Source organism: Lytechinus pictus, chromosome 12, assembly GCF_037042905.1.
Source record: "Lytechinus pictus isolate F3 Inbred chromosome 12, Lp3.0, whole genome shotgun sequence".
Classification (NCBI taxonomy): Eukaryota; Metazoa; Echinodermata; class Echinoidea; order Temnopleuroida; family Toxopneustidae; genus Lytechinus; species Lytechinus pictus.
In genome coordinates, this window is record NC_087256.1 from 515705 (window position 1) to 540073 (window position 24369).

At 37.0% G+C, this 24369-nt stretch overlaps 2 protein-coding genes across 3 annotated transcripts in view; one reads left to right on the top strand and one right to left on the bottom strand.

Annotated features, from left to right (window-relative positions):
* LOC129273131 (hepatitis A virus cellular receptor 1-like) overlaps positions 1-16735 on the top strand; it is a 21694-nt gene extending 4959 nt beyond the window's left edge. For both annotated transcript variants that reach the window (XM_064107161.1, XM_054910173.2), the window contains exons 2-5: positions 3271-3350; positions 11216-11926; positions 12416-12671; positions 14704-16735. In XM_064107161.1, coding sequence (XP_063963231.1) covers positions 3345-3350; positions 11216-11926; positions 12416-12671; positions 14704-15053 — 1323 coding nt within the window. In that variant the 5' untranslated portion in view covers positions 3271-3344 and the 3' untranslated portion in view covers positions 15054-16735. The remainder of the gene's footprint in view (positions 1-3270; positions 3351-11215; positions 11927-12415; positions 12672-14703) is intronic.
* A 2042-nt stretch (positions 16736-18777) lies between these two features.
* On the bottom strand, positions 18778-23134 carry LOC135156185 (uncharacterized). Its single transcript, XM_064107827.1, has 2 exons — positions 21656-23134; positions 18778-21615 (listed from the first exon to the last, which is right to left on the bottom strand). The coding sequence occupies exons 1-2, from the start codon at positions 23132-23134 to the stop codon at positions 18778-18780; spliced, it is 4317 nt and encodes a 1438-aa protein (XP_063963897.1).
* Between the last annotated feature and the right edge of the window lie 1235 nt (positions 23135-24369).

The following is a 24369-nucleotide window of genomic DNA, read 5'->3' on the forward strand; positions in this document are numbered from 1 at the left end:
AATGGACCTAGTTCATTAAACTTGTACATAAGGGTAATCAAGTATTACTGAACATTCTGTATTGGTTTTGGGTCACATGACCAAGGTCAGGGGTTTGGTTGTTTGTTTTATTTCCGAAATCAGATAAATAAATATATATATATACAATATACAAGAGAGATATATACAATAACGGAGGATCACCCAATTCAGCTGTATTTACAAAATACTGCTGTTCTTCCTTTGGGTCATTTAGGTTCAATAAAGTTTGACCATATATAGTGGGGGAATCAATACCGAAATCTTAACCTATGGTTACGTTTTTGAAATGTCATCATAACTTAGAAAGTATATGGACCTAGTTCATAGAACTACACAATAAGGGTAATGAAGTATTACTGAACATTCTACCTGAGTTTCAGGTCATAGGAATAAGTTCAAAGGTTATTAAATAGGGTCAATGAACTTTCGGCACTCATCTCGTTTTCTACGTTCGATTCGCAGACTTACCATCAGACAAGGTATTTGTTGAATTATCAATGTTTATAGATCTTGTTCAGAAAACTTAGACATAAGAGTAATCAAGTATCACTGAACATCCTGTGTGAGTTTCCGGTCACATGACTGAGGTCAAACTTCATTTAGGGTCAATGAACTTTGGTCATGTTGGGGGTATTTGTTGAATTGGCATCATAACTTAGAAAGTTTATGGATCTAATCGCTAGAGGGTATTCATTTGTCTCGCAATCTACTGTGGTCAACAAGGAAATTCGTGATCACTCTCGCAAAAAGTGTTCACTGGCTTTCTAGGAAATTCGTGATCACTCTCGCAAAAAGTGTTCACTAGCTTACAAGTTCACGAGCTTTCGAGTGCCGCTGCAACTCTTTATCAAGTGACGAAAATTATCTGATGACGTACGGTCCTGGAGATTAGTATAAATAGAGTACGTCATCAGATAATTTTCGTCACTTGATAAAGAGTTGCAGCGGCACTCGAAAGCTCGTGAACTTGTAAGCTAGTGAACACTTTTTGCGAGAGTGATCACGAATTTCCTAGAAAGCCAGTGAACACTTTTTGCGTGAGTGATCACGAATTTCCTTGTTGACCACAGTAGATTGCGAGACAAATGAATACCCTCTAGCGATTATTTCAATCCGCAATAATGAACCTATTTAGTATTAGTTTTATGGATCTAGTTCATGAAACATAAACATAAGGGTAATCAAGTATAAATGATTGTTTTTGCACACATCTTAGATCACATATCATGGTCAAAGGTCATTTTGGGTCAATGGACATAATGTCTTATTATCATATGAATGTTGTCTTTTGTGAATAATTATTCAATAGCTGTTTTCAAAGTCATCACTGCTACTTTATCAAATTGCTTAATGCAGGCGAGACTGCCAGAGGCGTTCCACTTGTTAGAACTAAAACCAGGATGTGTTTCATCACCAAACAATAATTAGTCCGTGGTACTTTTCACCGACTTATTTGTATTTCTTTTTTAAAGTCTTTATTGATTTTCAAGTTTCATAGGAATAACAATTTATCCGACTTGTTTCATTTTCACCAACTGTTTTACTACCACTGACTAAATTCCATTTCATGAAAATTTGTCGAAGAAAATCACTAACAAAATTTTAGAAAACATAGACTAGTTCTGAAAATTTTGTCGATGGTCTTTTACCTTCCGACTAACCAATTTTCACCCAAAAAAATCTGCCTTTTGAGGGCTTTGGCAGATATCTCTGTCAATTTCAGATGATTTTCGATACGCAATTTTTATTTCATTTAGAAAATTAAAAGAGAATGTATTTTTTTTTAGTCATTGACAAATAAAAAATGATATTTCAATAATCATATATTTTTCAATGATAGTTCAAATTTATTTCAAACAATGGGGATGTTTTAGGCTGACAAAACTTCCTGGGCTGACTTATTTTGAGGCTGTTGATTGGCTAAGAAGCACTGGTCACAAACTGTTACTATGGCAACCGTCATCGAATTTGTTGTTACTGCATGACAACTTTAATGACACGCTGCATTGGAAAAGTTATACAGTGCCCCTGTTAAGTAAAGTCAAACCTGTGTATAGTGGCCACTGAATTGAAACAGCAAAATTGGCCACTATAGACAAGTAGGCAACCATCTTGGATTTACCATGTATTGTAGATACCATGCAATGTATTGGACATACGTTTTTAAAGATTTCAAGTGTTTTCTTTTTTATTATTACATAGTGTATATCTCAATCCATCAAGGTGATGTTGATTATATAATCGTTATTTTAGAGTAAGATTCGTGTCTAATGCAGCTGCAAGAGTAAGGAATAACTAACCATTGCCGGAGTCAAACGTTTTGGTGAAGCCTATTTTCAGTGGCCACTTATTTAAGGTCTGCTATCGATGGAGGGATGCAAAATGAGTGGCCACTGGCCGCATAAGACCGGTGGCCACTTTAGACAGAGACACATGAAGTTCCTATATAGGGTTACGACGGATCAGAATCAGCTACCCTAATCAGAGACGAATAGGTCCGGAATAGGTCCCAAATCAGAGCAGAATCGCCAAGAATTGACTACCCAGAATAATTCAAATACCTCCAAGAATCTAACCGAATTTCATTCGAATATACATCCCTAATGAAATTTGTCATGGTCACATTCGGGAGTATTTTGGATTTTGGAAAGTGTTCGGCTCCGCTGGTTTTAAACATTTCAAAACGAGCTGAATCCCTCCGGAATTTTCTCGCATTCGGGGAGAACAGAATACTCCCGAATAGGGGTACTCTGATTCGAGGAGATCCCCGAATCATATATTATGACGAATCCACAGAATTCATCCGAGTCGGGCCATATTCAGGCAGAATCGGTCCGAATTTATACGGGAGAAATCGGTTTTGGTGTATAACCCTGGCTTTATACATGTTAGACAGGTTTGACTGAACAAAGTTTTTGCTGTCGTTGTTGATTCACGGTTTATACATTGTTATTAAGCTTAGTTTCTATTTTGATAACCTTTGGAAGCTCCTCCTGTTAGAGTAATTAGAACAATAGACCATGCAGTTCGGACTTCGGAGTAACCTCATGGGAAAGTTTATTCAACTGACCTTTCCTTTCTCTCATTAGGATGATTATTATGATGATGATTATTATATTTATTATTCTAACATTATTATAATTTCTATCATTGTTATTATTATTATTACGATTATTATTATTATTATTATTGTTATTATTATTATTTGTATTATCATCATCATCATCATTATTATTATTATTCGTTTAGCGTCACCTGTGCCTGGGAGGCAAAAGAGCAAACTGAATCACTGTGACCCGCAGATCTCCCCTCCTGATTGGGAGATGCAGGTGAGAACCTTTTTTTTTTTTTTTGCTTGTCAAATTTAAATCAGCACCCCCTGTTAAAAAAAATCATTCACAGGGCCCTGCCCGCCTTCTTCTTTTATTAATTTTTTTATCACCCAAATGTTTTCTGTCTATTTGCCCTGACTTGTCTAACTTGTCAAACTCGTCATGTTTATCTTGCCTTATTTTGTTTTTAAGTTGCCTTTTCTTGGGTCATATCCCTTCCCATCCTGTCTCAAATTAATGCACCAAACACGCTAACAACATTTATACGGCGGAGTCTTCATTGTGTGATTGAACCAGCAACTGGTCTCAAATCCTGTCTCAAATTAATGCACCAAACACGCTAACAACATTTATACGGCGGAGTCTTCATTGTGTGATTGAACCAGCAACTGGTCTCAAATCCTGTCTCAAATTAATGCACCAAACACGCTAACAACATTTATACGGCGGAGTCTTCATTGTGTGATTGAACCAGCAACTGGTCTCAAATCCTGTCTCAAATTAATGCACCAAACACGCTAACAACATTTATACGGCGGAGTCTTCATTGTGTGATTGAACCAGCTACTGTAATATAAATTACTTTTTTTATCTCTGTATCGTTTCATTATCTTTCTTCTAATTTGATTTCTGATTTATTTTCGATAATTTCCTCCCTGTCCTTTCTTATAGGTGTCTATTACAATATCTTTTTTTACCTTTGCATGAATAATCTATTATAATTAAACTTTATTTCAGTTATAAAAAATATGTATATACACTCGGCATAAAAAGTTCTTGGACACTTAGAAAACTTAAAATATTTCATATAGATATTTGATTAAAGGCAAATTATTGTATGTCAACATGACCAGACAATATTCCTCTTCCAGTATGACATGACATTTTCATGTTAACAGTCATGCATGGGCGGTTAAATGCTTTAAACAATAGCAATGTCAGTAAAAGAAAATTGCAAGAAATGGATCAGTCAGTGCATGGCTGGTTTATACAGGCATTAAACAATAGCAATGTCAGTAAAAGAAAATTGCAATAAAACGATCAGTCATTCTTTCAGTTGTGAAAGTTTATGTGGCATAAATATCCATTAAATTATAAAAGCAAACTTAAAGTCAAATACCACTCTAAAAGAGAAGAGAAAGTTATCCACCTTGGATGCATCACTATTCCACTGGAATTTTAAGTCAAAGTAAGTCGATAAGCAAAAGAAAATTCAATATCTCGTTTGTCCACCCTGGCTCTGAATGAGTGCAGCACTTCGACGTCGCATGCTTGTCATAAGTCGGCGAATCTGCTCTGGGGTGATTTTGTCCCATTCTTCCAGGAGATAACGCCGGACATCTTTAAGAGTGTCTCGTGGTTGAATTATTTAATTGACCGATTTTCCTAGCTGATCCCAAGAGTGTTCAATCGGGTTCATGTCTGGTGAACAAGCGGGCCATGGATCCAAGCGCTGAACATTGTGGTCATACAGAAATCTTTGGACAATGTTCGCTCGATGGGGACAACCCCCTGTTGAAATTGTTGAATGTATGCCTACAGGATGGCCATGATCATTAGCTTTTTAATGGTCCATTTCTTGCAATTTTCTTTTACTGACATTTCTATTGTTTTAAGCATTTAACCGCCCATGCATGACTGTTATGAAAATGTCATGTCATACTGGAAGAGGAATATTGTCTGGTCATGTTGACATACAATAATTTGCCTTTAATGAGATATCTATACACAACAAAAAAAGTAAGTCCCCCCTTAAACAAACATCAATAATTTCCGAACCAATGCGAGTTTTTAATATATTTTTACATGAGCCTGTAGGTAATTTTATAAGCTACCCTCTGAGTAAACGTTATGGACGTATTTCACTTCATGCTTCAGTGAGCACCGTCAGAAGGCAAAAATGTCACTTTTCAAAAGTCACAAGCCAAATATCATGACTTTGATTCCATTTTATTGGAACTAATTCCACATTCTCATCATAAAAAATAGTCAGAAGGCTTGTAAAAGGTACTCTCTAAAAGACGATACAACTTTTTTTGCTAAATTTCACGGTTGAATAAACACAAGTCCAAATTTGCTATAATTTGATTTTTTACAGATTTATATCAATAAAAATGATAGAATATGATGACAGTTATTTTTGGAAGAGTTTCTTCAACAATATTCATCGTTTCACGGTTCAATGAACATTTATTGAAAACAAAAAATACGATTTTCAAATATAATAGGCAAGTATTGGTTCATTTTGGGAACTTAAAATGATCTTTTCTCAACTTTTTCGTTATGTTCATGACCAATTAACATGCTTCAGTGATTCAAAGGCGTTTAATTAAATATCCACGCTTGAATGAACATGTGGAATGCGATTAGCTCTTTTTTACGTTATTGGAAAAAATGCAATTTGTTACTATGGATATCTGTCACAAACCTCCTTGCATAGTTCATTTGATTTGATTTTTATGAAAATCCCGCTGTTTAATGCATCGTTGAGCACACAATATTCGAAAATTATGCAAATGAGAAGAAAGTTCAAGGCCTTGGCCCCACTCTGTGTAGTATTGAATGGTTATTTTGGTGTGCGCGCCTTTTGGATAGTGTTACTCTGAAGCCATGTACGAAGTTTCATGAAATAACTATTGGCAGAAGTAACAAAAACCATTTATGAAACAAACCCTCATTTCATATTTGTTAAAATTTTGACTTCGTCTCTCATAGACTTGTGTACATTATGGATGCACATGTTTAAGAATAAGTAACCCCTTATTCAATATGGTGGAACTTTTTTTCACGGCTGTCTTTAGCAATGTCATTTGGCAGTAATGTTTATCAACCTATGGGCAGAATTCTGTGCAAAAATGAAATCGATTTGTTTATTTATGGATGAGTGAGCACGCATCAAAGTGGGAAAATTTGTATTTTCAATGTCACAGACTCATTTTAAAGGGTAATAAAGTGAATATTGGGGGCAAATTCGGTTTCAAATAAGACTTTAATTGCTATTGTTTTTATCATCCATCATTTCTATCACCACACACTTTCCGAACTTTAAACATTTTCATGGTTGAGCGAGCACATTCGAAAACTTAGGAATGAATACTCTTTATACTGCATAAATGTATTCTTTTCCTAACAATTTCTCATGATCAGTTTAATTTATGGACAAATCAGTGGTGGGTCCAGAATTTTAAAATGGGGGAGGGGCCTATAATCGGGGGAGCCACCAACATTTTCAAATTCTAACATGAACTAACAAGTTGCAGAGGATACTACCATAAACCCCTATGATGATACGTCACAATATAGCGGCCGGGGAAGGGTTTTCAAAGTGGGGGGGGGCTGACCATGCAAAAAATCACAATCGTATGGTTATTTTTACATTTTTTAGATGCTTTTGGAAAAAAGTGGGGGGCTGAAGCTCCCCGCCCACCCCCACCCCCCCCCCTCCCCGCTTCCGCGGCCCCTGCAATACATTGTGCTCACTCAACCATGAACATTGATATCAAAATTGTGTGTGGAGTGGCTAAATGATGGATAGTAAAACAGCATAATACCATAAAATTCACCTAAAGACAACATTTGCCCAACTTTGTATTTGCACAATCTGAAAAACGACTCTTGTGACTTTCGCAAATTGTCATTTTTAATTCAATCTTTAATTACTCATGCATGACTCAACCGATCAATCTTATTTTTCCCCAGGAGTTGCTTAATGAGTGTAGAAAACCACCTACGGAATATCATATCTCAAAATAATTCCGTTCAAAAGTTACAGCAATTTGATTTAGGGGGGACTTACTTTTTTTGTTGTGTATATATGAAATAGTTTAAGTTTTCTAAGTGTCCAAGAACTTTTTTTGCCGAGTGTATATTATATATACATAATTGTGGAAAAAGTGAATGAAAAGAAGAATTGCAGGCGTTGCATTGATCAAGGTACCCAAGAGCTATCTACCTTTATCTACCCTGAGGGTGTTTGTGTGTGTGTGTGAGGGTGTGTGTGCGTGTGTGTGAGGGTGTGTGGATGCGAGGGTGTGTGTGTATGTATGTATGTATAATACGTAACGGTACATATTTCCATATATTTTAATTTGCGATGATTCTGTTAAAAAAAACAAGGAAGATATTGTTTCGTGTTATTTTTTAAATATAACCTGTACATGAAATTTGACCCTTTTTTCAAAGAAAATTCAATTTTTATTAATAGCTTGTGATATGAAGCAGCCCGACACTCGACTCTGCTCTCGGTATACAATAATACACATCAATTATTACTACATTACTAGGTAATTAATGTCAGCAATTTAGAGCTTTCAAAAATAGGCCATCCATGAACATGTACATGCACATAGCAACGTTTCCGGAGTCACGTCGATTGGTAGTGTTCTGAAAGGGAGAATGATGTAGACGATGTAAGCCATTTTCATGCCTTCACATCATGATCATGATGTTGTTTTATTGTTTGAATTTATTAACAAACTTCATTCATTTGACATGAAATTTTTTTTTTACAATATTTACAATGATAACATAAACAAAAATATTTATAACAGTGTGTCGCTTAGATCAGTAACATATCAATACATTTTCCATAGATTTCCAATTGATATACATAATTATATACATCTATATATAAAGATAGATAACGTATTGAAATCTAACATAGAGAAAACATAGCATAATGCAAAATAAAGAAACATAATAATAATGAAACATAATTTTATACAAGTATATCTATTTATCAAACACAGATCAGAAAGTAACTTCAATGTATATACAATCTATAATAGAGATATATCTTTGGTATACATTGGATTTTAAATAGCCTGAATGATAAAAGAAATTTTGGTTGATGTTAGAACTCCCCTCTCTTATTTAAAATGGCTGTGATGAATTTACAGAAATTATCAATTATGTTTTCATTATCAAGTTATATAAATTTTGTATATAAATATGTATATGAATTTGTCTTCATCGCTATTTAAACTGCTGATACATTTCAGCTATTTTGTAAAAAATACCCCCTTTCAGTTGTGTGTACATTCCATTCAATTATCGTGTGATATTCATCCCAAACCCTTCCTGAATAACAATTAGTGCACGTTCTTTAAATGCGAGGGTATTTTATCAGGGCGTCTATCCGCCCTTTCACACGGTAAAAAAATCGTAATTTGAATGATGATTCCAGTGAAAAATATTTAGCACATGTGAAACCAAATTAGAACATGATTAGATTCACGAACGCTAATCACATTCACGAAATCAAATTCTACTCCGGTGGTGAATTCCAGTTAAGTATCACTCAAATTACGTACGAATTTTGCGTGTGAAGGGGTTGACCTCCAAAACAGCTTTTTACGTGACCTTTCAAGCACTTCCGTAGATAATACAAATGTCATGCACTCATCGTAGTTTGTATTTGCGATGCCGTGCTTTGATTGATAAGTCACCAAGGACATATCGCCTTCGCTCGGGAATTCGAATTCAAATCACAGTTTTCGAGTGAGCGTGTGAAAGTCCGATGATTCTAAAGACGAATTGCAATTATCTAATCATTTCAATGATGATTCAAGATTCACGTGTGAAAAGGCCCTATGACTTCAAGTTTCAATGAGTAAATTATGGGAACTTATTCTAAACCGACAGATGATTGTATTCAATTGAACGAGATACGTGCTGGTGACCTAGCTAACCTCTACCCTGGTGCTGCCGTTGCTTACATACTTTCGTGGGAAAACAAAAGGCAATTAAATAAAAACAAAAATCGGTAGTCAACATATGTATGTTATATGAGGCGAGCATTGGCATGTAATTGATGGCGTGGCGTGAAGCTGGACAGTCCTTGGACCAAATTAATGATACAAATAAGAAAATAATCGATGTAATTATTGCTGTGGAAAAGGGGGAAAGGTCATGATAAGCAGTTTTAATCGCTCAAATTACTGAATAAGCACAACAAACAAATTTGAGCGGATTATCGAGAGCCGGATCGATCCCATACCCAATATGGGGAGAGCCATTTATTTTTCAAGAGCATCCAATATTGGCATAATTTGTTTATGAGTAGAATCACGTGAACCTATATATAGCCACAATACAGCGTTATACCGTGAATTATGATCTGCCTCATTTCATCGCTTCAAGATTCTGGTTTTACATCAACAGTTTGTCACTTAGCTCATCTCGGTTATAATTTGTACATTCGCGTTGATACTTTTTCATCATTCAAATCATTATCATGGAAGTAATCTTGGATATATCATACCGACAAAAAGCGCATTCTCTAATAGAGCTACTTGATAATCATATAATTATTGTCTCTTGAATGGTATTTGATCGTTATTTACCTGAGCCTATATTGATCACTCTGGATATGAAGAGGAATTATTTTTTCGTAATATCTAAGTTTCAAGAAACTGGCTAAGTGAGAAAGAAAATCTACAATACCACAAACTGTATACTGAGCCGCTGCTGGATAATACTCTGAAAGCAAAGTAGTTTTTTTTTCCTTTAAGCAGAGAAACCCCACATTAATTTGTTTAAAACACAAATTTAAGATGTCTTGAATTAGGTTTATCAGGAGGGAATTGGAGGATTTAATACGCCCAAGATGACTGGAAATTTGGGTGCTTATTTCTTTCTCCTCTTGCTGTCTTTATTTGATTTCAGCTGTGGAATAATTAAAAGATCCTATCGCTTTGCGACTAAAGAAACAGACAGCATCCTAACGGGTCATGTCGTCGAGGAAAAACTAAGCATTTCTTTGTTAAAATGCGCTTTGATTTGCTCAGACAATAGCGAATGTCTGTCAATGAATTATCATAAATTAGAGCGAAAATGTGGTATCAACTCGGCTACATCTGACCAGTATCCACAGGACCTGGTTAAACAGGAGAGCGTGGTTTATTTGAGTCGAATAGATGGACAGGTAAAAAAAAACTATTGATTTCGTCTAGTTGCTACGTGAAATTAACAGCTTTTAAATACAGAATCCACACAGCCTGAAATACTTCGTCAATCTTTGTTGCGTGTTTGTATTTTGTGCTTTATTGATCCTTTTTATTTCAAAGTGTACAAACCAAAATATTCACAATAAGTAATGTATGATTAAGAAAATACAAATGACTTATATATACTTATATGAAAATAAACGTTTGCCTATAACATACAAACTAAACATTCCAGGTGTAAATTAACAGAATTTAAAGAGCCTCAAGTGATTTTTGTTCCATATATTTTAAAGCATAGTTTTTATTTCATACATTACTTGCATGTCTGTATATGCAGGATTATTTTCCTATAGGATATTAGGGTGCAAGAATATGCGAAGTAATATATGTATGTATTTATAGAAATGAGAGAGCGAAGCGACTGAGTTAATTACAAGGAAGTTTCTCCATTAAACAAATTCCACACATCGAGTATATTTCTTGTAATAACAGTATCTGAAAAAAAAATCGGGGTGGGTCTATCATGTCTGCAATGATGAAGAGTTTTTTTTTAAATTGTATGGTAGAGGGCTAACCTTCAAAGCATTTTTATAGGTTTAGTTCATATTGTTTGTTTAAAACTAATTTTTTTAAAATTTAAGCATATTATATCGAGTCTCTATAGTTACCAACGCTATGTGTTTTTTCTGAAATCTGATGACCCCTAAGATGCTTTTTTTATTAGTATTCATGAATAAACATGCTAATCAACCAATTGCAATCAGCGCATTGGTCATTCTACGGATATGAATGCATGATAAATCGTATTATCACTATTATTAAAATTATTATTATTAATATTATTATTATTAATATCATTATTATCATTATTTTGATTATAATTATTATTACTATTTTATCATGACCATTGTACAGACTTCTACAACCGCTTCCACAACAACAAAACCTACCACAACAGTTGATGCGACAACTAAGCCGTCAACAACCACAGTCAATACAACTCCACCAGCTTTAACTACGGCCGCTACCACATTATCCACAACGACAACGGCTGCCGCAACTACGCAGGCAACAACTACAGTCACTACAACACAACCTACAACTACTACATTACCCACAACGACAACTACTGCCACAACTACACAGGCACCTACTACAGTCACTACAACACAACCTTTAACTACTACATTACCCACGACGACTGCTGCCACAACTTCACAGGCACCTACTACAGTCACTACAACACAACCTACAACTACTACATTACCCACAACGACAACTGCTGCCACAACTACACAGGCACCTACTACAGTCACTACAACACAACCTACAACTACTACATTACCCACAACGACAACTACTGCCACAACTACACAAGCACCTACTACAGTCACTACAACACAACCTACAACTACTACATTACCCACAACGACAACTACTGCCACAACTACACAGGCACCTACTACAGTCACTACAACACAACCTACAACTACTACATTACCCACAACGACAACTGCTGCCACAACTACACAGGCACCTACTACAGTCACTACAACCACCCAACCAACGACTACAGCCTCAACAACACAGCCAACAACAACTGCGGTCGAATATCCTACTGATGTGGTATGTTCATAGTCTGCAATTTCTATTTTCCGATTCTTTGATCATTTTGTTAGACCAATAATGGATCTTTATTATCTTCTTAATATTTACCTCTATATGAACATGATAACAATGTCCTTGCTAGGCCTTCATTTGTCACTTTATCATTTGGACATCCACAACTACATATCATTTGTCATTAAGGGGAGAGAAATGGCAACACGGCAGACTTTTTTTAAGTTGACCTTTACTGAATTGCTTACAAATTGTGACTTCATTTCATATCATCTTTGTTCAAGATCTAAATTTATGTATAGTGGTTCTAATGAAATAAATTGACAATAAAAAGAATCGTGTTAACCACGATCGATTGGGCAATACAAATTTTCGAAAGATCTCTGTTTCGAACAATATAAAATATGGATTTTTTTTCGTTAGGAATCGCATTTCAACGATTCATCCTGTAATGAATTATGGCGAGTGGTTGATAAATAAAATCGTTATTTACAGGTAATGCAATCTCGTAGTAGCGGGAGTCTAGACTTTTCACGATCATGGAAGGAATATGTGGCAGGTTTCTCAGATGAAACAGAATCGTGGATTGGACTGGAGTATGTCCATCAGATGACGTCATCAGTCAAATGCGGTCTTCTGATAGAATTAGTCCATCCGAGCGGTTCATATTATGCTACATTCACTACATTCCAAGTGGGTGGTGAGGAAACCAACTATCAGATTGAAATCGGTGATTATGCTGGAACAGCAGGTGAGAAAATATAACTATAATGATTAAAAGTGCTTATATAGTATTTAAAATAGAAATTAAAATTTTGATTTTGATGATGTAGACCATGTTGATGATGACAATGAGGATAGTGATGAACAGTGGCGTAGACAGGTTCGTACACCTGGGGGGGATGATTGGGCTGCCAACGCTAGTGAGGGCGCGAAGCGCCCGAGCGAGGGAGCGAAGCGACCGAGCGGGGGGAGGGTGTGGGTGTCCCCCCTCCCACGGTAGGGAGCTTTTGCAATTTTGAACTTGAAATCGTGCAATCTGATGCATACTTAATGAGGTAAAATAACACACACAAGCGCGCACGCACACGCACACACACACACACGGGTGCGCGCACCACACACATACTACGCCTTGAATGGACAGACATACATCGACAAGATCTACACACCGTGGCATACGAATACAGAATGGACTGACACATAGTATTGCATATTGAACCACACTACGTATTTATTTTATCTCTGTGAATTTTTCTGTTACACCTCTTCAGAAAAAAAAAAACAATGTCAACTGTGTACACGCAGGTATAGTCTTTGTTGTCTTGATATGGGTATGTGGTTATGAATGAAAACAGCCTCTGTGGCCATTTGTGAATAGAACACATAAACAACAAACAAATAACAATATGTCTGTTCATTATAAAGCATAATGAATACGTACATACTATGCTTTTTTTTACCTCAAAGAAACAGGCATAGTATCCATAGATGGATATTGGCTGGCGGCTCATTAACATACAGATACAAAAAACATAAACAGTATCACTATGATCCATGGAGTAACAATACTGCGAGATTGCGCGCACTGCAAAATATGCGCGATTAATCTTGTGGTTTCCAAACCACACACCGTGTTTACACTTAATCGGCATTTGAATCGGCTCGCGGTTCTGAACCGCGAGCCGATGCAGCATCGGCTTTTTCATAGCGTGTAAACGCGAGTAACTTGAATCGGCTCGCGGTTCAGAACCGGCAATTTGCACCACCAAAGTAGTAGGTTCTGAACCGCGAGCCGATGCAGAATCGGCTTTTTTACTACGTGTAAACAGAAAGCCGATTCTGCACCGGCAATTTGTGCGCATTTCAATTACTTTACCATTGTGACGTAATTGTTAGCGCACTGATCCAGCGTTGTCTTTATTATGACGTATATTGTAGGTATGCGTATCATTTCAAGTTTTTGCATCGGCTCGTAACAACGTGTAAACGCAATCCAAATGCCGATTCTGCATCGGCAATTGGTTCAGAACCAATTGCCGATTAAGTGTAAACACGGTAAAGATAACCACAAAATACTTGTAAGATTTTCTTTTTTTTACCGTCTGAATTGGCTTTCACCGTGTGAATGCGGCTAATAACAATAAACACAATTACAATAATGATGAGGATTATTATTATCATCATCATAATAATAATTATTATTATTATTATAATTGTTATCATTATTATTATTACTATAATTATCATCATTATGACTTATTAAGTAACCAAATATCATTCCCCCAAACCTGGGGGGGATGATTGTACATGCCATCCCCCCCACCTTGTGAGTTGGGGGGGATGCATCCCCCTCATCCCCCCCGTTGTCTACGCCCCTGGTGATGAAGAAAATGATGATGATGATCGTGACAATGAAAATGATAATGATGAAGATGATGAGGAAAATGATATTGATGATCAATGATGATGATGTTGACGATAATGATGACGACAACGATCTAACTTTAAAATAATGAAAACTGTATTTTCTTAGATGTGTATATACTTTACTGACTGCGCTGACTGTTAGCTCGCGCCGCCATCAGACTCAGACACAGGAGCTTGGCGTGTTGTTACTGTATGGGCGGGTTTGTGTGGGTGTGTAAGGGGTAGGGTGTGTGTGAGGGTGTGTGAGAGAGAAAATTTATTTGTCGTGTGTGCGCGATATAACATTTTATTCCACGATTAAAGGCCTACAAACATATGAAAATTATTCATCATAACCCAACTTCTCTCATCAGGTGATCCAACTACCACGCTCAATGGCCTTCCCTTCTCAACTGAAGACAATGACCTTTCATCGACTAGTAATCTAATGTCAACCATTAAAGGTGGTTGGTGGGTCAACGATCAGGGGTACACCAATCTCAATGGTGTCTACCAATCTTCGCTGGAATCACCTGCTATAGGACAGGGTATCTTTTGGATATTCAGTCCGTCCGGAACGAAAGTTTCCTATGAGAAGAGTAAAATGACCATCAAGCAACTCAGCTCATACCCTACCAATGCCGACCTAGCCCCTGCCATAGAACCAGCAGGAGATTCAGATGCTGTAGCTGTCGATTCAGATGCAAGATTGGTTGGTAGATAATCACCTCCCCTTAGTTAATATACACGCTGGTTTTAAAACCACCCTGTTTTCCTGGCCACCAATTGGTCAAATTTATACCGTAGGCATAATCAGGTAGATTGTTTTTTCTAACTCTCACCGTCTAAAGATGAGTTATCCGTGAAAGGTATATACCCATTTACTACGCAAGCATGGGCATAATTACTTTTTTGGGCCATACATAGGCCCTACAAAGTACGAAGGACACCTCTGTTAACTTGATCTGAATAAGCACATACAATCAAACAAGCCTGGAATTCAACAATATATCATGTAAAATTATTGAATATAACATTGCTGTCTACAATGGAAGGTATGCTAATGAGCAAGCCGACGATGCCAAGCACTGTATTACTGCATTCTTTGTACTATATTCAATTATAGTTTTTCACAAAAACAATATAGTGCCCTATGTACTTTTATTATTAAAATAACATATTTAGTCACTACTTTCTGGCTTCCACTTGGAAACAATGCACAGAATGAATGAAAAGAGAATGTAAGTGTAAACCCAAAACAAATTGCAACAGAAACGATTTTTTTTTTCAGCAATGAACTATTATTGTAGCCATAATAACATCCAAAATGTAGGCTATTAGGTCCATGGACTGAGAGAGATCTGTGCTTAGAACCAAATGTCATTATAATTCTTAATACTCTTCGAGAGCTCTTATCTTAATATGCCACCAATCGAACATACATTTTTTTAACATTCTAGTTTCGTCTTCCTTGAGCGATCGAATAGAATTTTTTAAAAATGCATGTCAGTGGTCTGCTTTTCCCCCTCCTTTTCCATTTCGCTTTCTCTCTCTCTCTTTCCATTTAAACACCCTCCCTCTCTCTTCTTGCTTTGCTCTTTCTCCTTTCTTACTTTTATCCGGCTTTACTTTCCTCTCTCTCTCTCTTTCTTTCATTTTTCTTTTTTCTTTTCATGCCTTCTTTCTTTTGTTTTCTTTCTTTCTTTTGTTTTCTTTCTTTCTTCCTTTCTTTTCTTTCTTTGTTTTTCTTTCTCTTTTTTTCTTTACTTATTCCCTTCTCTTTCTTTCTTACTTTTTTCTTTCTTTCTGTTTCCTCCTTTTTATAAACCTGTAAGCCTGAATTATTTTTTTAAATGTCCTTGTTATTTGTTACTTTTTCATAATGTTTGAACTGTATTTTAATCTTAAAGGAGAATGAAACTCTTGGAGCAAGTTAGCTTTTATGAAAGCAGAAAAATCAAAGAATAAGATCAACAAAAGTTTGAGTAAAATAGGACTAGCAATAGAAGAGTTATGAGCATTTGAATGTCGAGATCACTAATGCTATGGAGATCCTCCCATTGGCAATGCGACCAAGATCTATGATGTTACAGATGAACAACTCTCCCCTTTTGGACACTGAAAATATACATCTCTTTTTGCTCATTCTAATCATATGACAAACGATTCATCAATTATATAATCTTGTGAAACCTCTGTACTTGTCCTCTCATAAAGAGAACACCTCACCTTATGATAGACTCTAGAAAAGTGAGAATATAAGTTGGTTTATGGTTTATGAAGAACAAAATTCAATCTGTAAAGAATAAACAATTGAACCGGAAATTAGACTATTTTGTCTAGATTAAATCACACTTTGAATAGTACTTTCTCAAAATAAATGATGAACCTGAATAAAACATCAAACCATGTCTCTTTGTGTGATTATTGACTTTTGACAGCTCTATCTTAACTTGCAAAAGGACCATAAAATTATCAGTAGTAATCATAATTATCTTCATGAAATATCTGCATTATTTTCCTAGCAAATATTCAAGAAAAAGCTACATCAGTAATCCTTTTGATGTTTGCACTGGAAAATAAATCTCCAGGAAAATACAATAAATTCAACTTGAATTTAAGTATAAATATTTCACTTGACAAATTGTAAATCCTACTCAAAACAACTCTTTAAAAGTTTGCTTAAATTCCTTTGACTAGCCACATTAAATTGCTTTGGTCTAGTTTGATTCATAATACACAGTTATTTTATAAATCTGAAATGCTTCTATAATATCTCTGTCAATAATATTCCATAGATATATAAGCTTTCATAAACCCTGGACATTACTACTCATTGCTTTATATAAACAATGCAAATTTAGTGCTAACTTCAGTTTTGGTTTCATGTCCCAAATCTACGTAGCTTACATATCCAAAGAAACTAATGTTATTTCTAAAATAATTATCATCAAAATAATTTCTCCTCAACTCAATTATTTCTTTCCGTTCTCCTTATCCTTGACAAGTATAAAACAATGAATTTTATACCTTTTTTCATACAAGACATGTCGCATTCTGTTATCTATACGGCGACCTCACAGTATGCAAAATTTATGCAAATGAACATTTAACCACGTGAAGGTTTTCTTCATTTTCATTTTTACATTTTAGATAATTGGTTCAGAAAACCTTTTAAAACAATATCTAAGCACACTTACTTCTTTGGCAGGAACTACGAACTTTGTTTTACATAATACTAATTGGACAAGCTTCATCCTAGACGGAATCTGCTACTTTGGAGAAATTTGAAGCATTCGGTCGAAACTTGTTGCTCGATGTTTTATGACATGTTTCGAAGCTGAAATTTTAGGCTGAAACCGATTTTTACCTATAAACATATATTATGGTATCTGCAACAAATAAATAGTTTCGATCATCGAAACATCCTCCCGCCCCTCCGGAAGAGGAGACCTTTTGAAAACTTGAAATTTCTCAAACAAATATATCATATGACATGCAAATGAATAAATACATGTATAACATATCAATAATTTTCAACGAATTCAGCTGAAATGAACGTTCAGTCTCAAAGTCTTTAATTTAGTCAATATAACCTTCTGTTGGGTAGATAACCGCTAGTTTTGTAATGGGTCTACGATACTCTCCGGAAACAGTTTTTAGCTTCACATTTCGAACTTTACCATCAGGTCCCGGATAAACCTGAGTGATTCTTGCTATAGTCCACTTTCCACGAATTGCATTGCTCTCTGCAGTCATTACGACGTCACCAACTCTAACGTTCCTTCGATCCGTGTTCCACTTTCTACATGGTACTAGAAGTGGTAGGACGTTTTGAGACCACTGCTTCCAAAATGAATCCACTATTTGCTGGACAAATTCTACGCGATCGCGAGGATTCTTTGTTTGCTTTATAAATGGACCATGGGGAACATTTCTAGAAGACCTACCTAACAACATATCATTTGGACACAAATAATTTCCATCATCTGGGTCATTGCATTTCCGTCCTATCGGTCTCTCATTCATAAGATTAGCTACTTCAAGAAAGCATGTATACAACTCAAATGGTGTGAGCACTTGCTCACCAATTGCTTTCTTGATTGATATTTTGGCACTTTTAACAAGAGATTCAGCGCACCCATTTTGGTGGGGTGCATTAGGGGTGATGAACTTCCACTGTATCCCCTTATCTGCACAGAAATCTTTGAGCTCATCTTCACTCCATCCCGATATCATCTCGCGAAGTTCGCGTTGAGCTCCCACAAATTGAGTTCCATTGTCGCTAAGGATCTGAGCTGGTCGTCCCCTCACTGCTAAGAATCTCCTTAGGACTTGGAGAAATTCCATTGTTGAACAATCTGTTGCGATTTCCAGATGAACGGCACGCGTATTTAGACATGTAAAGATTACACCATAATGTTTGGCCCTCTTATTACGACCAACCTTTACTTGAAAGGGGCCAAAATAGTCACAGGAGGTGTAATGAAATGGTGGAGTGTGAGGTGCGACACGACTACTGGGTAAATCAGCCTCTTCTGGGTCTCACGCTTACATTCTGTTGACCTGCATTTAACACAGCGATGCTTGACAGTTTTCGCCAAACGATGTCCTTGTAAGATCCAAAACTTGCGTCTCGCCTTGGCGGTTGTCGTCTCAATACCTGGGTGTCCAATCTCATGAATGTGACGTGTGAAAAGTAGAGCTATGTGATGGGAACCTGGGAGCAGAGCTGGATGTTTAGATTCATATGATGTTACTAAGTTCTCAACTCTTCCTCCTACTCTGATTACTCCTTCGTTGTCAACGAAAGGGGTAAGGGTTCTGAACTCTCCTCTCTCAAATCTGCCTTTCAGACCCTTTTGCACTTCCTTTGTCCAATATAGCTCAGCTTTCTTCAACTCTGCTGGGGCTAACGTCACATCAGCATCTGGCATGGATTCTTTCTTGAGCTTTGACTTAAGAATCCGCACAAATCTGAAAACGTAGGCAGTCACTCTTACTAACTTTCGCCAACTTGAGAAACGTTCAGATTCGATGGGAGCAACTGACATGTTGACAACTAATACCTTCTGATTCGTCTTTCGTCTCTCTAGATTCTCAAGACTCTGATCATTATTCACCTTGTCTACTGGCCACTCTGTTTCGTCAAGATGCAGGAATCTAGGACCGCACTTCCATTCATTCATAAGGTCGTTTACTGCAATTCCTCTTGACACTTTGTCTGCTGGGTTATCTTCACCAGGTATATGTTTCCAGCTTGAGGGATCAGTGAGAGTCTGAATCTCCCCTATTCTGCTTGACACAAAAGGCTTATATATCCTGGCCGAAGACTTGATCCACTGTAGAGTTATCATGCTGTCGGTAAAGAGCATCACTTTCTCAACCTCTAATCTCATCTCTTCAGTGATCGACTTGTACAGTCTGGTAGCTAATACGGCGGCTTGTAGCTCCAATCTGGGTATTGTCAATGTCTTTAATGGTGCTACCTTTGACTTGGATGCAACAAAGCGAGTCTCGAACTTGCCATCTCCGGTTTGCCACCTTAGATATGCACATGCACCGTATGCATTTTCTGATGCATCAGAGAAAATGCACAACACTGGTTTACCTTGAGCTTCAGGAGGTGTTAGACATCTTTCGAGAGATACTTCATTCAATCCTTTCATTTCCTCGAACAGAAGCCTCCAGTCCACATCTTCCTTTTCAGTAAGAGGGTCGTCCCAGTTGTAGCCTCTTTGCCACAATTTCTGCATCCCTATCTTGGCTCTAACAATCACTGGGGCAGCAAATCCTATGGGATCAAATATGTGGGCGATTTGACAGAGGATTTTCCTCTTAGTTAATCTTTCTTGACACTCTCCATCTATTCTTGAATTCAGTACACTGTCTCTCAGCTTTACTTTGTATGAGAAGGTGTCATTTTCTCTGTCCCAAACTACTCCTAGGACCTTCTCCTCAGCTATGTCATCTAGTAATTTCATCTTTCCTTGGGTGAGGTCTCCCACATCAGATTCATTGGAAATCCACCCTTTAAATTTGAAGCCTCCGTCATTTAACACTTCATCTATCTCTGCACTTAGTTTCCTGGCTTCATCTACAGTCTGTACAGAGTCGCAAATGTCATCCATATACACATTCCTTTTCAAAACAGAAGCAGCATGAGGATGTGTACACTCTCCTTGTTCTGCTGTAAGCTTCAGAGCAGTCTGGGCGATTGCTGGGGCTGGTTTGTCACCGAAAGTGACAACCTTCATCATGTAGACATCAGGTTCTCTGTTCCCATCCATGTCTCTCCATAAGAACCTATGGACATGTTGATCTATCTCTGGGATTGACACACGATGGTACATCTTAGAGATATCCCCACATAAGGCCACTTCATTTTCCCTGAATCTCAGGAGCACTCCGACCAAACTGTTCAAGAGATCAGGACCTTTCATCCAGTATTCATTTAACCGATGACCTTGGTAAGATGCAGAAGAATTAAAAACAATTCTGATAGGGGTGCTCTTTTTTTCTGGTCTTACAATAGCATGATGTGATATGTAATGAACTGGTCCTTCATACTTCTCGATGTCTGCTGCTGTGAGTTTCTTAGCAAACCCCATTTCTTCCAGTTCATGGATTTGCTTGTTGTAAGCTTCTGCGTGCTCTGGGTTTCTAGAAAGTCTTTTTTCAGTTGACTCAAGGATTTTCACTGCTTGACTCTTATTATCTGGGAGTTCATTAGGATCCCTTTGCCATGGATAACCTATTTCCCACTGCTTTCCTTTCTTCTGTGAAGAAGCTCTGATGATCTCTTCCTCTTTCTGTTCATCAAGGGTTAACTTAGTCTCTTGGCACTGACAACTTACACCTTGAGATTCCATTCGCCAAAATTCTGACAAATCTGGACTCTGAACTGCTACGTGAAGGACATTGACACACATGGTTCGCTTCTCTGTGGCACCAAAGATTACCCATCCTAATGGAGTTTTTCTTGCTATGCAGTTACCTCTCTTCTTTAGTTTACCACCTACTATGTATCTTGGATGATCTATTCCAATCAAGATCTCCACTGGTCCACTATCTCTGTTCAGGTTAGGTATATCAAATTGATCTTTGAGGTCTTTCAGACTAACAGCTTCTTCCTCTGTTATTGAAGGTACGCCGACAACCTCAATAATCTGGTGTTTCTTGGTTGTGTTTGCTTCTCTAATCGGCACTCTATATCTGAAAGTCTCTAACTCTTCTTCATCTTCGCCAAGCTTCTTTATTGTGATGCTCGTTTTGGTGCCTTTCAACTGGAGTCTCTCGGCGAGTGAATTTTTTTATCAAACTAACTTGTGAACCGCTATCTAACAGGACATTTGCTCTGGTATCACTGTCAATGTCTATGGATAAGATTGGCAGCAACGATGCTCCAACTGTAGTCGCAACGTTAATGTCATTTTTACTGCTCTCATTTTCCATCTGTTGACTCGCTTCAAAGTGCAACAAAGGATGGTGATAGTAAGTGCACCCTTGCTCTGAACATTTCTGCCTTCTCCTACAGTTTGCCATGTAGTGGTTTTTCCCTGCTTTCTTTAGGCAGCTAAAGCAGCATCTATTTTCCTTGAAGAACTTCAGTCTTTCTGGGGCAGCCATGGAGATTATACGCTTACACTGATCTACCCAGTGCTCATCAGTCTTGCAATGCCAGCAGCAATGTTGTCTCTGAGCTCTGTCTCGTGGCTGCTCTGCATGGTATCTATCACTATGGTCTGGTTTGCTCTTTTCTTTGTATGACAAATGATGAATATTCGCAGACTTTCCTTCACTTTGCATCTGTGATCTCAATGGTGCTGAAGCTCTCATCCTAGCTTTCATTTCCAGGTTCAGCCATGTCAACAAAGTTTCAAAGCTTGCAGCTTGCTTCTCTGATTCTTGGTATCTAAACCAATTCTTCCTATCAACTGCGCACAATTTTCTCTCTATGGTTGCTAACATGTGACTGTTGTCCATGTCACCCTTCTTTCCAACTAGCTTAAGGATGTTATAGCTTCTTCTCACAAGGTTGACAAACTCACAAAATTTGTTGTCTTCGTTCTCTTTCAGTGGTTTGAATTTGCTCAGGTCATTGATTATTGTATCAGCAACAATTCTAGCATCTCCATACATGGCATCTAATAGATCCCAGGCAGTATCATAATCCTGACCTATGCCTTGGATTAAGTCGTGTGCACGGCCAACGAGACAGCTTCTCAGGATTGTCATTGCATCACGTTTTCCATAACGCGAATCAACCATGTGAACGAAGTCTGATCTGAATATCTCATAGTCCCGAACATCTCCAGCAAACTTGGGTAACTTCGGCTTCTCCACCTTAAAACTGCATCTAGCATCTGACATACCTGGAGAAGTGTCTGGTTTTTGCAGTGGAGGGGGATACAAGATTGCCGATTCTGGAGGTATAGGAGACCCTCCCTGCATTGGCGGCATCTCTGACTGTGGTAGTACTTGTTCTGTTGGCGTCTTGACTCCTGAGCTGGTTTGAGAACAGTAATCTGTAACCTCTATCTGCAATTTCAGGAATTCTTTTTGGCAATCACCCATCCACTGTTCCTCTATCTCAAACTCAGCATCATCATCAATAGTCATAGTAAAGTTCTCATGGGTTTCTTGTAGGTCTCCATATGCTTGCTCAAACTTGCTATATGCAGACTGAATTTCTGGCACTTCTCTGTTATTGTTAAGCAAAATCTGAAGACCGTTACTGTGTCTGGTGAGCCTGGCTTTCGCTCCCCTTCTCTTGAGTTTCAGCGACTTCTTGTCCTCCGCCATCGTAGTAACAACTCAGCGAAGTTCCACCAGAAATTGAATAGTATGGTTTATGGTTTATGAAGAACAAAATTCAATCTGTAAAGAATAAACAATTGAACCGGAAATTAGACTATTTTGTCTAGATTAAATCACACTTTGAATAGTACTTTCTCAAAATAAATGATGAACCTGAATAAAACATCAAACCATGTCTCTTTGTGTGATTATTGACTTTTGACAGCTCTATCTTAACTTGCAAAAGGACCATAAAATTATCAGTAGTAATCATAATTATCTTCATGAAATATCTGCATTATTTTCCTGGCAAATATTCAAGAAAAAGCTACATCAGTAATCCTTTTGATGTTTGCACTGGAAAATAAATCTCCAGGAAAATACAATAAATTCAACTTGAATTTAAGTATAAATATTTCACTTGACAAATTGTAAATCCTACTCAAAACAACTCTTTAAAAGTTTGCTTAAATTCCTTTGACTAGCCACATTAAATTGCTTTGGTCTAGTTTGATTCATAATACACAGTTATTTTATAAATCTGAAATGCTTCTATAATATCTCTGTCAATAATATTCCATAGATATATAAGCTTTCATAAACCCTGGACATTACTACTCATTGCTTTATATAAACAATGCAAATTTAGTGCTAACTTCAGTTTTGGTTTCATGTCCCAAATCTACGTAGCTTACATATCCAAAGAAACTAATGTTATTTCTAAAATAATTATCATCAAAATAATTTCTCCTCAACTCAATTATTTCTTTCCGTTCTCCTTATCCTTGACAAGTATAAAACAATGAATTTTATACCTTTTTTCATACAAGACATGTCGCATTCTGTTATCTATACGGCGACCTCACAGTATGCAAAATTTATGCAAATGAACATTTAACCACGTGAAGGTTTTCTTCATTTTCATTTTTACATTTTAGATAATTGGTTCAGAAAACCTTTTAAAACAATATCTAAGCACACTTACTTCTTTGGCAGGAACTACGAACTTTGTTTTACATAATACTAATTGGACAAGCTTCATCCTAGACGGAATCTGCTACTTTGGAGAAATTTGAAGCATTCGGTCGAAACTTGTTGCTCGATGTTTTATGACATGTTTCGAAGCTGAAATTTTAGGCTGAAACCGATTTTTACCTATAAACATATATTATGGTATCTGCAACAAATAAATAGTTTCGATCATCGAAACATAAGTGAAATAAGTACTAAAGTAATGAGGG

What these genes read in the sequence shown, in the direction of transcription:
- LOC135156185 (XM_064107827.1), bottom strand. Translation starts at nt 23,134, where the DNA reads ATGGCGGAGGACAAGAAGTCGCTGAAACTCAAGAGAAGGGGAGCGAAA. An exon ending in TGTTAGATAGCGGTTCACAA is followed by an intron (nt 21,616 to 21,655) that starts GTTAGTTTGATA and finishes GAGAGACTCCAG; the next exon opens with TTGAAAGGCACCAAAACGAG.